General features: G+C 36.2%; 1 protein-coding gene across 2 annotated transcripts; it reads left to right on the forward strand.

Annotated features, from left to right (window-relative positions):
• The first annotated feature begins 4,883 nt into the window (after positions 1 to 4,883).
• HMGN5 (high mobility group nucleosome binding domain 5) lies at positions 4,884 to 15,044 on the forward strand. 2 transcript variants are annotated; one of them, XM_066250069.1, is made up of 6 exons: positions 4,884 to 5,029; positions 6,747 to 6,776; positions 7,357 to 7,386; positions 7,649 to 7,702; positions 11,591 to 11,728; positions 13,626 to 15,044. In XM_066250069.1, exons 1-6 carry the CDS (start codon positions 5,015 to 5,017, stop codon positions 14,547 to 14,549), a joined length of 1,191 nt encoding a protein of 396 aa, XP_066106166.1. In that variant the 5' UTR covers positions 4,884 to 5,014; the 3' UTR covers positions 14,550 to 15,044. The 2 variants fall into 2 exon arrangements, with proteins under 2 accessions (XP_066106166.1, XP_066106167.1); XM_066250070.1 differs by lacking the exon at positions 7,649 to 7,702.
• Positions 15,045 to 16,996: the final 1,952 nt, after the last annotated feature.

Raw genomic sequence — 16,996 nt, forward strand, 5'->3', positions numbered from 1 at the left:
CTTAAATAATTCATTAAGTTTTAGTTATTTTAATAAATTCTTTTTATAGAGATAACTAGCATTAATGAGTTTTCTAAAGAGATAAAAGAGCATTAGTGTAAATTAACATATACAAATCCAAAACATAACTGTTTTAAAGTAAAGACGCTATTGTCTTAGTGTACCATAATATTCACACACTTATAAAAGTGTTCCAATCTAAATCTTAATAGTTTATATGCTATTACTGGTATCTATACTTCTATATGATAAAGTTGGTGGTACAATATTATAAAAATGTTAAGATTTTAAGTTTTATATTTCATACAAAACATAAGTATAAACCATAACAAAGCGTAAGTAAAAACACAAATGAAGTACAATAGATCGAATTTAGTAAAGTTAACGGAACCAGAAATCTATAGCTAAAGCGAGTAACTTTGAAACTCTTAAAGTAAATGAGGACACCTACAGGAAGTTGGATATCTTTGAAAACTCTTCTGGCAAATGAAAGAAGAAAACAAGGGCAAGTACTTGGCAAGTCTTTATAGTCTCCTCTAAGATTTAAGGTCTGAAAGCCTAGAAATAAGATTCAAATTATTACTTAAAAGTAGGTGAAAATTTTTCAATTAAAAACATAAAATTGTATTTTATTGTTTTTTCCCATAAAAAACAGCCCTATTTACATTTTACCATTAGAAACATATTTTCCAGATTCTTCATATCAGGGGTCACTCATTAAATCAGTATTTTATTAGTCTCAGGCCTGCTGCAAGTAAACATGGAGTATGGGTCCTGGGATTTTAGTTTTTTTCCAGTATTTCATCTAAGTGCAGTAATTAATCTAAACAAATTCCTCAATCAATCTTAAATAAAACTCAAAAATAAGCACATTGATGCATATGACTTAATGTAAATTTATCATTTATTTTACCCTCTACAAACAACAACCAACAATATATTTAATACACAGCATTTTAATTATATCCTAGAAGTCTTACATTATTATTTGTTAACAACAATAAGTAGTTTTTGATAGTTTTCATTTTTGGTAATAATAATAATGTAATGGATGAAATCAAAATTAAAGATAATTTAGTAAGGAAAATAAAATATTTTTTATTACTCAATCAGTATTTTTGAGATCTCATTTCATGCAAAGCAGTGTATATAAAAATACTTTTAATGATGCATCATTTATATATATCTTTTCAAACTCTGATTATACAGAATATTTAAAGACCCCTTTTATCTTAACTTCCTAGCATCCTTTTTTTTTTTTTTTTTTTTTTGTATTTTTCTGAAGTTGGAAACGGGGAGAGACAGTCAGACAGACTCCCGCATGCAATGCACCCGACCGGGATCCACCTGGCATGCCCACCAGGGGGCGACGCTCTGCCCACCAGGGGGCGATGCTCTGCCCCTCCAGGGCGTTGCTCTGTTGTGACCAGAGCCACTCTAACGCCTGGGGGAGAGTCCAAGGAGCCATCCCCAGCACCCGGGCCATCTTTGCACCTATGGAGCCTTGCTGCGGGAGGGGAAGAGAGAGACAGAGAGGAAGGAGAGGGGGAGGGGTGGAGAAGTAAATGGGCGCCTCTCCTGTGTGCCCTGGCTGGGAATCGAACCCGGGACTTCTGCACGCCAGGCCGCCACTCTACCACTGAGCCAACCGGCCAGGGCTAGCATCCCCTTTTTAATAAACACATTTTCTTTTGGATTCTCTATCTCAAACATGTTAATGTTATTATGTTTCCTCTATAATTTTGCATATTCTGCATCATTTCTTAGTGGTTACTAAATGGACATGCTATAGCTCCTGTAAGTTTTCAGAGTGGTAGTAGGCATACTTAATAGCCAGTGGAAAGTAGAGAGTCCTGTGGAGAATTGCCTGGTGATCAACCATCATAAGATAATTTACAAAGAGAAATTAGCCAATGTAATTTTAGAGAAAAAATAAACCTATAAAAAAATCTCACTTCAACATTTCTACAAAAATAAAAAAATACTAAGCAATAATCTATCAATTTTAGAAAAGTAGTTTTTAAAGTTAGTAAATTATATAGGAGGTATATAGTGTGATGTGCTGAGAAAATATTTAAGCAACAAGAATTAAGTATATAAATTTTTAATTAAATATGAAGTTGTAGAACTGAGTCATTGGGGAGGTAGTGGAAAATATCAAGCTTTCTGGTGCCCTATGACAATCTAAATTATATAATATAACAAGAAAGTAGTATCTTTTTAGGGCTGAAATGACTGGACAAGGTTGTTTTCTAGGAGGTGATATTTTACTGGGGCCTGAGCAGTTTGGCAGACATATGATTAGCAAAGATATAAGAATAGGAATGCAGTTGGTAGTAAGAACATAGCAAAAGCAAAGAGCCTCGGGTGGTTGGTTTGTACAAAAGACCACTCTGCTTAATGGTTGAATAGCAGAACGTAGAGGGTGGCGATCAGGAATTAAAGAAATGTTTCACACTGAAAATTTTGTTCTGAATGCATGGCTAGTTTTGCATTGTAGTAACACAGAAAACACAGCTGCATGAAGGTTTGACTGCCTGCAAGAAATACTGACCAAAAACAAAATCGCTGACAAACAAGTGGAATCTTAAGAGCTTCCTGACCTGCAACATTTTGTTTTGCCTCCAACGGGTCACCTCTCAAGGTTCCTCCTAATCATTTGTTTCAATTCATTTGGACAAGGCATTCTGTTCTCTAAATAAAAACAAATGTTTTCTACCTCTGCACTTGCTATAATATAACAATCTACGGAACAATTCAGAGCAAATTGTAGATTGTGCAACTTACATGATACAAGCAAGCTTGATTTATAAATATATGTGCATCTGTTCTCTCAATCTTACAAACATAAAATCCTTCAAATCAGAAACCACACAATGCAAGTTTTCATGGCTAGTCTACGAAAAGAAAATCCAACTCACAAATACATATTTGTTGAATGAATGTGCTCCAGCATTGATACATTTTTTTATTCTTTTCATGCTTCTGTTTATCTTTAAGATACAATCCTTGTATTGAGCCTGATTTTTACCCTTAATTTTTAATTTTTGGAAAATAAAATGATTGAAACATATTTATTCTCACCTAATAATACTTCATCATAAAAGTAAAAAGAGGCATCCAGGGCATTTAGGGATGATCTTAATAAAGATGGGCAAAGGAAGCAATTTAAATGTCTTTCTGATTTACCTACTTGAATTAGAAAGCAATATGAAGTTGGAGGAGGGAAATTGAGCTGCAATCAAACAGTCATACTACCTGATCTGTTTAATTCCACACGACATGCTGGGGAAAATGTGTAAAACTAAAATGATGGGTTTTTCTGTTAGACTGTATTTTAATTTGAAGGAGTGCTTTGGTATTCTGTAACAGCGATGAGTATTTATTTTTTAAACACACAAACACACGATTCCAATTCTTTAATCCACATGAATACAAATGAAATTCTTCTTTTAAATAACTGTTCAAAAGGTTAATTTCCTTTTATTTGATAAACCTTCCAGAATAGGGATTTGAGCTGTTGTTTGGAGCACTTTTAAGACCAATTAGCAGTTACAACAACCAAAGCACTGTGAAAAAAGGCTTCAGGGACTTGGATCCTACGTTTTACTCATAATTATAGCCAAGTACCTTATTTTCTCGTCCCCAGCCCCACTCCAACAACCTTTGGGTCTCAGGAAATAACATTGGAAAGCAGATAGAAACCTCTTTTAGAGTACAGAGTCACTTAAAAATGGCTAGGACTAGGGCGAGATTAAGGAAGCACTCTCTTTAGGTACAAAATAAAAGGTTGCGCCTCAAAACTCAGTAATGAAGATAAATATTTAATACACTTTATTTAATATTTTATGTATTAAAATGTAAATATTTATCACATTTTAAAGATGTAAATTAATGTTAAAGTCCTTCATGAACAAAAACATCAAATTTTTACATAATGACAGGATCCTACCCTGCTTTACACGTCTCACCTGAATCGACCGACTTTCATCTCCCCAGCTTTGGGCACATTCTGAAGTTTTGCGCCAGAGATGAGTGCCTTAACCACGTTTTCCTAATCCAGGTTTGAGTCCTAAACACTTTAGATGTGGGCTCCCCCCACCCTTTAGATTCAAAATCCATTGTATCAGTATTTTTCCTCTGGATAGATTTCTGTTCTTACAAACCTCACCCGGGGTCCCGTTGAATTCTTGGTGTGACTACCACCAAGTGGGATAACAGTATTTATCCGAGGTCCCTATGTTTAGGCACCTCCTGCTTTTCCACCTCCCAGTTTTCCAGCTACTCTCTACTTGAGGTGACAAGCCATTTTGGCACCTTCTTTGTGTTAGGGACATAATTCTCCTTTGGAAGAAAGTACCTACAACCAGAGAAACAGCTTCACTCTTTTCTACTTTCTCAGTGAGCGCTGCCATCTCAGTTCGTCTCCATCCTCCTGCAAAGGTAGATGGAAAGACCGGAGCCTCCATTCAACCAGGTCTCCAAAGCACTCCCTGCCTTTCCCTGCCCCTGGAAGAAGTAAAAGTGGAGGTTTAGGAGACTTGGAGAAAGCAACTGCAGTGACTTTCGCCTGTCATTATAATATAAAAGGGAAAAAAATAAGCCAGACAATTCTGGCTTTCCCTCTGGTTTAAAATTGAGCAGTCCGCGTTTCCTAAATCCGCGTGCTCCTCTCCCCGACCAGCGTTCAGAGGTGGCAGAGTACAAGGGCTCCCGGCAAGTCCATGGACCACGCCTTATGGGCTGGCCACCTCCCCTTATTGGCCTGACAATCTGTCACTCCAAGCTGGCTAGCACTCCAGCTAACCATTCACGTAGTTCGGTTACGTCTTGGTGTGTTTAATGTTGCCAATAACAAGAGATTTTTTTGGGAGGAGGGGGGAGAGGGGAGGCGAGTACAGGTCGCGCTGCAGTTAGTTCATTGAAAACTCAGTTGCTCTCGGACCAGTCGAGCGGAGACTGCTTTCCGCTTTGGTCTCCTGACTATTAAAATCCCCTGTAGAGAGCCGAAACAATGCCCAAAAGAAAGGTAAGTGAAATGGAAAGATATAGGGGAGATTAACTAATGAAATACATATTTCCTAACCGGCAGAGATTTTTTAAAAAGCAATTTGGCTTCTAGTTCGATTTTGTGATGTAGTGAATGAAAGGGGAGGGAGCGGCAAAGAAAAGTCGCTGGAAGGTTTAGGATCGTATCGCATGCAACTAGTAGTTCACTTTTGACTTGTTTTGTTTAAGGGAAAGACTCGCTTAAGAGGTGTCTCCATGCTGAATTACAAACAGCCATAGCGCTGTGCTGTCGCTTCCTACCCCACCCCCGTTCCTCCGCTTACCCTATTGGAGAACACTTCTCCCAACCCCACTTCCAGGCACCGGCTTCCTCCTCAGCCTCCGGCTTTTCTCAGGGAACCGTCCCATTTGGGAGTCCGAAAGCCTAGGCTCTCTCCCATATTTGTCTTTGTTCTTCCCGTTTTCTTTTTCCTTTTTTCCCTTTCCCTCCTCCACTTCTTGTCATGCCAGATGGCTTTGCAATGGTAATTGTGTGCCATTAGGCGGCGCAGACTTCAGACTGTCTTAGAGAAGGGAGAGATTCACCGCTCTAATTAACAACTTCAAGGCTGAGAGAGCTAGGGCTCTCTCGAGTTCTGTTTGAAGGTAGAAAGATAAGAGAATGGCATCAGTTAACTGTTGTTGATGTTGGGATAGCATAGGTGTGTTCACTTTAGACGTGCAGAATTGATCTGAGCTACTCAAGGGCTAAAGGTCTCCTGAAAACCCTTACTTCAAAATTCTTGGCTACTATCCTGGACAGGAAATAAATTCACGCTCGGTGTTTATTTGCTTGTTTGGGAGGAGGTCCCTTAGAAGGGAAATCGAACGCGGTTTCACGTTGGTTAAAATTGTAAAACACTGTGCGAATGTAAGGCGCTATGATTGTTTTGATATTCTTATTTATACGTCCGCATTCCCTATTTCTATAGCATAGGAATAAGATCGAAATTCCCGGGGCTCTTAGACTGTGGTATGAATCGTGCAATAGCTTGATGATTCCCAGGCTAAGGCACTGCTCAGACACGGAAAGCAATGGTTTCTAATCACCATCCCCCTTTCCGAGATTCCCGCCGCTGCGTTTTTCTAGGCTTGTGCAATGGATCTTGCTATTTTACTGAGCTGACAGCAACCTTGTAGCAGGTAGTGGCGGGAAGTTTTAAAAATGCGGCTGGCTCCTCAGAATAACGCATTGACGTTGTAACAAAGAGGCCCCCCCCTTCCAAAGCATTGTGGGGGTTGTAGTTCTTTTGTGCAGAACTTGGAGGGGAGAATAGCCCACAGTCGTCAGAGAGGTTCAAATAAGTACAATTGCATCTCGAACATAAGGCAAAACAGGGAAATTGCATGAAGCCCCGCCCCCACATTTTTTTGGCTTTAACAGTGGCTACAGCAGGTGGATATTAAAATTTTAAAGATTTGTTTTTTAGGAGGTTCAGTGTACACAAAAGGATGAAATTGATTATCATTTGTGTAAAATTATGTCTTGTGAATGCATTTGCATCTTGGTGCACGTTTGCACATTTGTAGACAATATGTAGCATGTTTCTAGAAAAAATAACACTCAGCAACTTGAGCGCGAATCCAGGAAAAAGTCATAAACTATTATATTGCAACTGTAATCCACAGGCAATATTTTCTCACCTATATGTTTATATCGATGACCTTATTTCTGTATGCTTTTCTCTTCTGTATAGGCTGCAGGTCAAGGTGATTCAAGTCAGGAGGTGAGTTTCTTTAGTATTAGAATATTTTAGTATTAGAATCAATTTTTTGTTAATCCAAAAAATCCACTTGTTTTTATAATATAAGGCTCATGAGCAGCTGAAAAACAGATGCTAGTTAGTATATTTTACCACGTGAGTGCCAATATGATATATTGGTGAGCTCTCTCAAAAATATAGTGGGTATTGAAAATTCCAAACTTCTTGGAATTTAGGACCTTATTATACTTGTTAAGATAAGGTGGGAACTTCTCCCTTTTAAGCAAAAGAATTGCTTTGTTAGTTTACAAAAAGGTTGTATTGTCACGTCTAAATATGCTCCTTGTTACTAGCTATTCTGTTCAGTTAGCCTAGCAATTGACGTTTAATTTGGGATTTTTTCTCTTTAGCTGTTTAAAAAGTCTAGAAGACTGAGAAATCAAAACTTATATTTCTACTATGGCACTTCATAATAAATATAATAATTGCTTTTGTAATGACAATACTTATGTAGTGTTACACTAAATATTTTTACTGCAATATAAATAATTCTAGTTTTATGTGTCCATAATTTTCTTAACTGATAATTGTTTTTCACTCACAGCCAAAGAGAAGATCAGCCAGGCTCTCTGCTGTAAGTAGTCTTTTTAAAAACCTGCCCATGTATTGTAAAATATAATTTTAAAATTCAGGTAATCCTGGACAATACTATGTTTAACACAAGATTTATTTTTAACATTTTAAGGGAAAAAATCTCACACCAAGGTATTTCTTTTACTTATGGTTCAGTTTCAACTATACCCATTAATTTTAATTAAGAGGCTTAATTTTGTTAGTAATCTTTCTATATATATTTCTGATTTTCCCCCCTATGACTTGGTTGTTATTTTATGCAGATGCCTGTGCCCGTTATACCAGAATTGAAACCCAAGAGAGCATCAACTGCAAGGGTAAATAGTCAACATGCAATGTTGAGAGACAATTGCTTTTCTTCAGAAATACTTTTTTTCTATTCAGTTAGTAATATATTACATTGTACTATATGTAATGCATATAATCCCTTTGAATAAGGAATATCTGTTCACATTCTGTGGTTTTTCACTGTGTTTTGGCACTATCATTAGGAAGAGACAAAACAAAATTTTAGTTGGATAGACCCGTCAAATTTACATGCCTGTGATATCATATAAAAAAATTTACATGCCTGTGGACACAAAACCCATATTCCTAGAAAAACAAAAGGTGTAAACTATAGTAACCAGAATAATGCTTTTTAATAATTGTAGTAGGTAATATTTGATAATACATTCCAGTTTGCAAAGTGTTTCCACATTATTTTTAAATGGGCACAATTGATCTAATATAGGCTCCTATGCTCTGATGTTATGGCTAAAGACATTGAAAATAGAAATAGCTTCAATATTAAGTTCACTTTTCCTCCTTTTATTTATATTTATTATGTGTAAATGTATGAATATAATTAAATTGTATTTATTTTTTAACTGCTTTATTAAAGTATGATTGACGTTTTAAGGCAGGGGTCGGGAACCTATGGCTCGCTAGCCAGATGTGGCTCTTTTGATGGCTGCATCTGGCTCACAGACATATTTAGTAAAAAAAAAAAAAAAAATAACGTTAAAAATATAAAACATTCTCATGTATTCTCATATAAATGAACGTATCCATTCATTTCCTACCGCTCATGTTCATGGTTGCGGGTGGTTGGAGCCAATCACATCTGTCCTGTGGGACAACACCAAATTTTTATTGGATAATGCATAAAGTACACGGGTTGTTGTATGGCTCTCACGGAATTACATTTTAAAATATGTGGCGTTTGGCCCTGGCCGGTTGGCTCAGCGGTAGAGCATCGGCCTGGCGTGCGGGGGACCCGGGTTCGATTCCCAGCTAGGGCACATGGGAGAAGCACCCATTTGCTTCTCCACCCCATCCCCTCCTTCCTCTCTGTCTCTCTCTTCCCCTCCCGCAGCCGAGGCTCCGTTGGAGCAGAGATAGCCCGGGCGCTGGGGATGGCTCCTTGGCCTCTGCCCCAGGCGCTAGAGTGGCTCTGGTCGCGGCAGAGCGACGCCCCGGAGGGGCAGAGCATCGCCCCCTGGTGGGCAGAGCGTCGCCCCTGGTGGGCGTACGGGGTGGATCCCAGTAGGACGCATGTGGGAGTCTGTCTGACTGTCTCTCCACGTTTCCAGCTTCAGAAAAATACAAAAAAAATAAAATATGTGGCGTTTATGGCTCTCTCAGCCAAAAAGGATCCCAATCCCTCTTTTAAGGATTGGTTGAATTCTTAAAATTATAAATATTTATAGCTATAAAAATATTAGAGTCATGTAATCCTATTGTTTTTTGGTTAAATAAAATATAGTCATGTTTGTCAAGTTCTTTGAAATTCTTGATTAAAATATATTGCTAAAATTAAGGCAAGCAAAGTTTTAGTAATAATAGTAAGTGACAACAGAAGAAAAAGTTTCTTTTATTTTTTCTATATTACACATGTCAAGGTAACTATTATATAAAATTAAATACTCAATTTACAGGTTATGAAAATAGTAAGCACTTTATTTCCTTTAAAAATAGAAGATACTGGCCCTGGCCAGTTGGCTCAGTGGTAGAGCATCGGCATGGCATGCAGGAGTCTCGGGTTCAATTCCCAGCCAGGGCACACAGGAGAGGCGCCCATCTGCTTCTCCACCCCTCCCCCTCTCTTTCCTCTCTGTCTCTCTCTTCCCCTCCCGCAGCCAAGGATCCATTGGAGCAAAGTCGGCCCGGACCCTGAGGATGGCTCCATGACCTCTGCCTCAGGTGCTAGAATGGCTCTGGTTGCAACAGAGCAACACTCCAGATGGGCGGAGCATCGCCCCCTGGTGGATATGCTGGGTGGATCCCGGTCAGGCGCATGCGGGAGTCTGTCTGACTCCCTCCCTGTTTCCAACTTCAGAATACAAAAAAAAAAAAAAAAAAAAAAAAAAAAAAAATTGAAGATACTTGTCCATGTCTCTGAGTCTCATTTTTATGTCCCATTTATGTATGGAATCATATAGTTCTTAGTTTTTTTCTGATTTACTTATTTCACTCTGTATAATGTTATCAAGGTCCATGCATGTTATTGTAAAGGATCCGATTTCATCATTTCTTATGGCTGAGTAGTATTCCATAGTATATATGTACCAAAGCTTTTTAATCCACTAGTCCACTGACGGACACTTGGGATGGTAACGGGAGGGGGGGGCACAAAGAAAACCGGATAGAAGGTGATAGAAGACAATCTGACTTTGGGTGAGGGGTGTGCAACATAATCAAATGTCAAAATAATCTGGAAATGTTTGCTCTGAACATATGTACTCTGATTTATCAATGTCACCCCATTAAAATTAATATAAAAATATAGAAGATACTGGTAAACTAAAATAATATATAATCATGGACTTAAAAATTATCTATACTCTTTGGCTCTTAGTTTCTATGTTGAAAGATTAAAAATCTATATCATGTTTTACAGTCTCTAAAGAAATTTCACATATATTTTATCATTTGCTCCTTATAATATCCCTATGATGTAGGTGGCATTACTTTCTTTTACATATAAATGAATAAACTCAGACATTTATGGTTTTGCTCAATATCACATAAAGTAAATAGTAGATCCAGAATTCAAACACAGATTTTCTGACCTCTTAAGCCAGTGCTCTCTCTATTTCATTCTGAAACTTGTAAACACAAAGATTGAATCACCTATGTCACCAAGTAATCTTTTTCAAATATATCTAAATTGATAATATCACTAGCATTTCTTTTAATTATTACTAATGAAGGATTTGTAATCAACAAAAATGTGTTGCTAATTATTAAACATGACCGAGATAAACTGGCTTCTCAAGTCAAAGAGAGTTAATTTATCAAAGTCTAATACAGGGGTCCCCAAACTTTTTACACAGGGGGCCAGTTCACTGTCCCTCAGACCGTTGGAGGGCCGGACTATAAAAAAAAACTATGAATAAATCCCTATGCACACTGCACATATCTTATTTTAAAGTAAAAAAAAATGGGAACAAATACAATATTTAAAATAAAGACCAAGTAAATTTAAATCAACAAACTGACCAGTATTTCAATGGGAACTATGATCCTCTCACTGACCACCAATGAAAGAGGTGCCCCTTCCGGAAGTGCAGCGGGGGCCGGATAGATGGCCTCAGGGGGCCGCATGTGGCCCACGGGCCGTAGTTTGGGGACCCCTGGTCTAATATAATGGTGGCAGTTAGCCCTGAGTGGCCACTGTTCAGCATTCTAACTTGTTGCTTCTCATCTAAAAGAAAATTTATTTGATTTCTATCAGAATAAAATTATTCATTTTTAATATATATGAAGAAATCTATTTAGTTTTTAATTTTTTTCAATTATAGCTGACATCCAGTATTATATTAGTTTCAGATCTACAGCATAGTAGGCAGACATTCATATAATTTATAAAGTGATTCTTCCCATCTGGCACCAGACATATTTATTACAATATTATTGACTATATTTTCTATGCTGCACTTTACATTCCCATTAAGGGAGTGTAACTGCTGTTTTAAACTTCTTAATCCCTTCACTTTTTTCAGCCAATCCCTCAACCTTCTCTTTTAATAACACATGTTTACAATAAAACTGTATGAATCTAGTGATAATTGTGTTGCTGTAAAGTTTACATGTGTATGTAAAAGATGGGTATTTTAATGCTTTTTCATAAATTATTACCACAGCTGGTAAAATTATTTGGGCCATTCAATCAATATACCAATTAAATTGTATATTTATTTTTATTATATGTTGCTGGACAGAAAATGAAAAAAGATGATGTGATGGAAAGAAACGCACATACTAGTACTCAAGCAATAGCTGAAAGCAAGCAAGAAGAAGTTGTTAAACAAGAATGCAGCAGTGAAAATCCTGAAAATGGAGAAGCCAAAATTATAGAGGTATCGTACAATATTAACAGATTTTTCTATTTGAAAGTTTAACGATAAGTATAACTGAAAGAAATCTTTATTGCCTTGCAGTTTTAAAGTTGAGACACATTAATTGAGTAGTGATCCATAATGTCTTAGTTCATTAGGCTGCTATAGGAAAATAATAAACTGAGTGCTTTATAAACAACAGAAATTTATTTCTCAGAGTCCGGAGGCTAGGAAATTCAAGATCAAGGATACAACATTTTTGATGTCTGGTGAGGACCTGCTTCCTTATTTATAGACAGTAGTCTATGTTCAGACACGATGGAAGGAGTCAGAGAGCTCTCTAGGGACACTTAAAGACATGAATTTTTTTTTTAATAAATTTTTATTAATGGTAATGGGATGACATTAATAAATCAGGGTACATATATTCAAAGAAAACATGTCTAGGTTATTTTGTCATCAAATTATGTTGCAAACCCCTCGCCCAAAGTCAGATTGTCCTCCGTCACCCTCTATCTAGTTCTCTGTGCCCCTCCCCCTCCCCCTAACTCTCTCCCTCCCTCCCTCCCATGTCCTCCCTCCCCCCCCCCCCACCCTTGGTAACCACCACACTCTTGTCCATGTCTTTTAGTCTCATTTTTATGTTCCACCAATGTATGGAATCATGTAGTTCTTGTTTTTTTCTGATTTGCTTATTTCACTCCTTATAATGTTATCAAGATCCCACCATTTTGCTGTAAATGATCTGATGTCATCATTTCTTATGGCTGAGTAGTATTCCATAGTGTATATGTGCCACATCTTCTTTATCCAGTCTTCTATTGAAGGACTTTTTGGTTGTTTCCATGTCTTGGCCACTGTGAACAGTGCTGCAATGAACATGGGGCTACATGAGAAAGACATGAATTACATTCATGAAGGCTGTACTCTCATAACTTAATCACCTCCCATAACACTTACCTCCAAATACTATCACATGGGCAATTGGGTTTCATCATATGCGTTTTCAAGGATACAAACATTCAATATATAACATATACTTTAATAGTATCTAAGAGGAAAATGAAGAAAATAAATTTAAATATGCGATTTACAGGTATAGCTAATGGGAGAAATGGCTTAGCATTACTATTAACAGAACAAAATGGAATTGATCACAGTTTAGTAATATAATGACTCTTAAATACTGGCTAATTCTCTATTCTTTTTGTCAGCACATAGGTTATTTGTAAATCCTTTTTGCAGATTATGATGCTTTGCCTCACTGAAAATTGCAAAACAAGTTGTTCTGTAAATGTTTCTAATAGGTCTTCCTATGCATGTTTAATACATAAAAAATTTAAGTATTATAATAAAATCCTGAAAATGGGATAAAGTGCCAAATATACAAACCAAGCCTGTACATATACGAAAACTCTTTTTGCAGTGATCCTATGATATATAGTAAAAAACTTTTCAAGTAACTTTTTACAAAAAAAAACTAAATTTCACCATTATAGAAACAAAACATTATTTCCTCAAACAACATATATTTGTTTATGTGTATGCTACTCATTGAGAATTACTGATATGGAGTATGTCATTTTTCTGTATTTATTGTCCTTGTTCATATTTGTAGTGAAAATTATTAATATGTTTCCCCAAGTTATTGTGCCAAATGTCCATTTGTAAATGTTTATATAAAGATATTTTAATTAAATTTATTTCTTGGAATATTTTTTTGGTGATGTGATATTTAGAAGGTCTTTCCACAGGAAAATTACTGTTTTGGAAATGAAGTGTTATCATTTTTATTATGTATAATATATATGTATTATATATTTAGAGAAAACATCTAAATTTTTAGAGAAAACAATTCTAAATTTATAAATACAACCATGTTGTGTGTTTGTTTGTTTGTTTTTGTGTATACATATAGGCACCAGCTCCTGAAAAAGAAGTTGAGGAAATAAAAGAAGAAAAAATTGAAGATGTTGAAGAGAGATTAGAAAAGGAAGAAACAGTGGCATCTGAAGAAAAGAAAAGTGAAAAATATCAGGAAGGAGATAAAGAAGATCAAAACAAGGAAGAAGGAAAAGGACAAGATGAAAAAGAAGACAGAAATGAAAATGGGAAAAAAGATGGTAAAGAAGATGAAGATGGAAAAGAGAAAGAAGATGAAAAAGTAGAAGACCAGAAAGAGAAAGGAGATGAAAAACAGGGTGCAGATGAAAAAGGGAAAGGAGATGACAAAGAGGAAGAAGATGAAGAAGAGAAAGGAGATGAAAAAGAAGGTGAAGATGGAAAGGGGGAAGGAGAAGGTTGCAAAGAATCTGAAGATAAAAACGATAAAGGAGAAGATGACAATCAAGGAGAGGATAATAATGCTGGAGATGGAAAAGACGATGGAGATAAAAAAGATGATGAAGATGCAAAAGAGGATGAAAATAAAGAAGATGATGAAGAAGCAGAAGAAGATGAAGATGAAAAAGATGATGAAGATGCAGAAGAGGATGAAGATGAAAAAGATGATGAAGATGCAGAAGAGGATGAAGATGAAAAAGATGAAGATGCAGAAGAGGATGAAGATGATATAGATGATGAAGATGCAGAAGAGGATGAAGATGAAAAAGATGATGAAGATGCAGAAGAGGATGAAGATGAAAAAGATGAAGATGAAAAATATTATGAAGGTGGAAATGAGGAGAAAGATGGAGAAGAAGAAGAAAACAAGGAGGAAGATAGAGAAGAAGAAAATGGAAAAGGAGATGGGGAAAATGGAAAAGTTGGCAAGGAAAATGAAAACAAGGCGGAAGTTGAAAAGGAAGATGGAGAAAAAGAAGAGTCTCAGAATATTGTTTAAAGCTGCCCTGTGTAGTTGCATAATTTGGTGATGTGTGCCTCCATGTTGTAATGTTTATAGAGATAAATATTTTTATCAAATATTTTATAAACACTGTTTTTCTTTAGCGTTAACTGAATTTCAGAATATCTTCATACTGATCATTAGCCACAAATTTGTCAATGTGAAACCTTTATAAGTTTTGTGATTATAGTAGTGGACTATATGGGAGAAAACACTTTCAACTTTGTCAGTAAATTTCCTTTTGTGTAAGTTATGTGCTAAATCTTTGAATTTCAATTTTACTCTGTATATGATAATTTCATAAAGTGGAGAGATCTCAAAAGAAAAAGTGATGTGTGGTTCTCTAAGTTGCTTTTATAAAGAAGGTGAAGTATTTTCAGGTAATGCTAAGGAGTTAGAATTATCTTTTCCAAATGTGACTTTAGTATTACTTTGGGAAGAAATAAAAATGTAATTTCATTTTTAAAATAAATGAAACTGTTTATTTCAGAAGGGCAGTTCTGATTGTATGTGTATCCACAAATTTTTCCTAGATTTATCTTAATAAACGTTCTCTTCAAAGTTATTGTGGTCTGTTATGTATCCAAAAATATAGTTAATGAAATATTATAATGCTTGATTTTTTTCTGTTGCAATGTTCATGAAATAATTTAATATTTTTGGACTAAGATAAAATTAACAACATAAAAATCATTCTTTTACTCATTTCAAAAAGTACAATTCAGTGCTTTTTAGCATTTTCACAATGTTGTACAACCATCACCACTAGTTTTAGACAACTCCAAACCTACTTGTCCCTAGCCACCACTAATTTATTATCTGTCTCTATGGATTTGCCTATTCCGGATAATTTACATAAATAGAATACATGCCATTTTATATATGGCTTAATAATAATTTGCAAAAGTTGTTTCTCAGTTGGTGGGGTCACTTTTCACATTCTTAACTGTGTCCTTTGATGTCCAGAAGTTTTTTTTTTCAACTAAGTCCATTTTATTTACTTTTTCTTATGTTGCTTGTGCTTTGGGTGGCATATCAAAGAATCTGGTACCAATCCCTAGGGCATAGAGATGCTCACCCATATAAAGAATGTTTTTTATAGTTTTAACATTTAGGTCTTTGATATGTTCTGTGTTAAATTCTGTATGTGTTGTGAAGTAGGCGTTTGACTTCATTTACATGTGGCTATCCATTTGTCCAAGCTCCATTTCTTAAAAAGACTATTTTCTCATTGGATAGTCTTGGCCAAAAGTCAATGGACCACAGATGCATGGGTTTATTTCTGGATTCCTAATTCTATACCATTGATCTATATGTCTATTTCTATGTCAGTAGCAACTTTTCATTACTGTAACATTGTAGCTAGTTTTGACATCAGAAAGTATGTGTTCTCCAACTTTGTTATTGATTGTTCAGGGTCCTTTACATTCCCATATGAGTTTTAAGATCAGCCTGTTTAACGAGTGGATTAAAAAGCTGTGGTACATATACACAATAGAATAATACACGAACATAAAAATGAAGGAAATCTTTTGTGATGGCATGGATGGACTTGGCGACCATTATGCTAAGTGAAATAAGAGAGGCAGAGAAAGACATATACCAGGGGTTGGGAACCTATGGCTCGTGAGCCAAATGTCGCTCTTTTGATGGCTGCATCTGGCTTGCAGACAAATCTTTAATTAAAAAAAATAACGTTAAAATATAAAACATTCTCATGTATTATAATCCATTCATTTCCTACTGCTCATGTTCATGGTTGTGGGTGGCTGGAGCCAATCACAGCTGTCCTCTGGGACAACACCATATTTTTATTCGATAATGCGTAATGTACATGGGTCATTGTATGGCTTTCACGGAATTACATTTTAAAATATGTGGCGTTCATGGCTCTCTCAGCCAAAAAGTTTCCCGACGCCTGACATATACCATATGATCTCACTTATATGTGGAATCTAACGAACACAGTGTAATGAGGAACAAAATAGAGGCAGGGGTGGGGTCACAGGGACCAGAGGATCAGCTGTCAGAAGGAAGGGGGATGAGGGATCAGAAAGGTGAGGGGAAGAGATTAGTGAAATTATATATACATAACAGATACAGATAACAGGACAGGAAATCTCAAAGAGAAGTGGGGAGGAAGTTACAGGGAGGGGGGCAAAGGGGTGTTATAGAGGCATGTGGTTAGGGATGAGGGTGGTATCAGTGGAACACTTGAATCCATGTTAACACAATAAATTAAAATTAATACTAAAAAAAATCAGCCTGTTTATTTTTACAAAAAAGGGGGCAGCTGTAATTTTGATAGGAAGCACAAAAGCTTATGCTGATAAGTTTGAGGAATATTGCCATATTATCAAAATTTTCCTATAATTTATGAACATGGGTGTATTTCCATTTATTTAAGGCCTGCTTAATATCTCTTAGCACTATTTTGTACTTTT

This window comes from Saccopteryx bilineata, chromosome X, assembly GCF_036850765.1.
Source record: "Saccopteryx bilineata isolate mSacBil1 chromosome X, mSacBil1_pri_phased_curated, whole genome shotgun sequence".
Taxonomy (NCBI): domain Eukaryota; kingdom Metazoa; phylum Chordata; class Mammalia; order Chiroptera; family Emballonuridae; genus Saccopteryx; species Saccopteryx bilineata.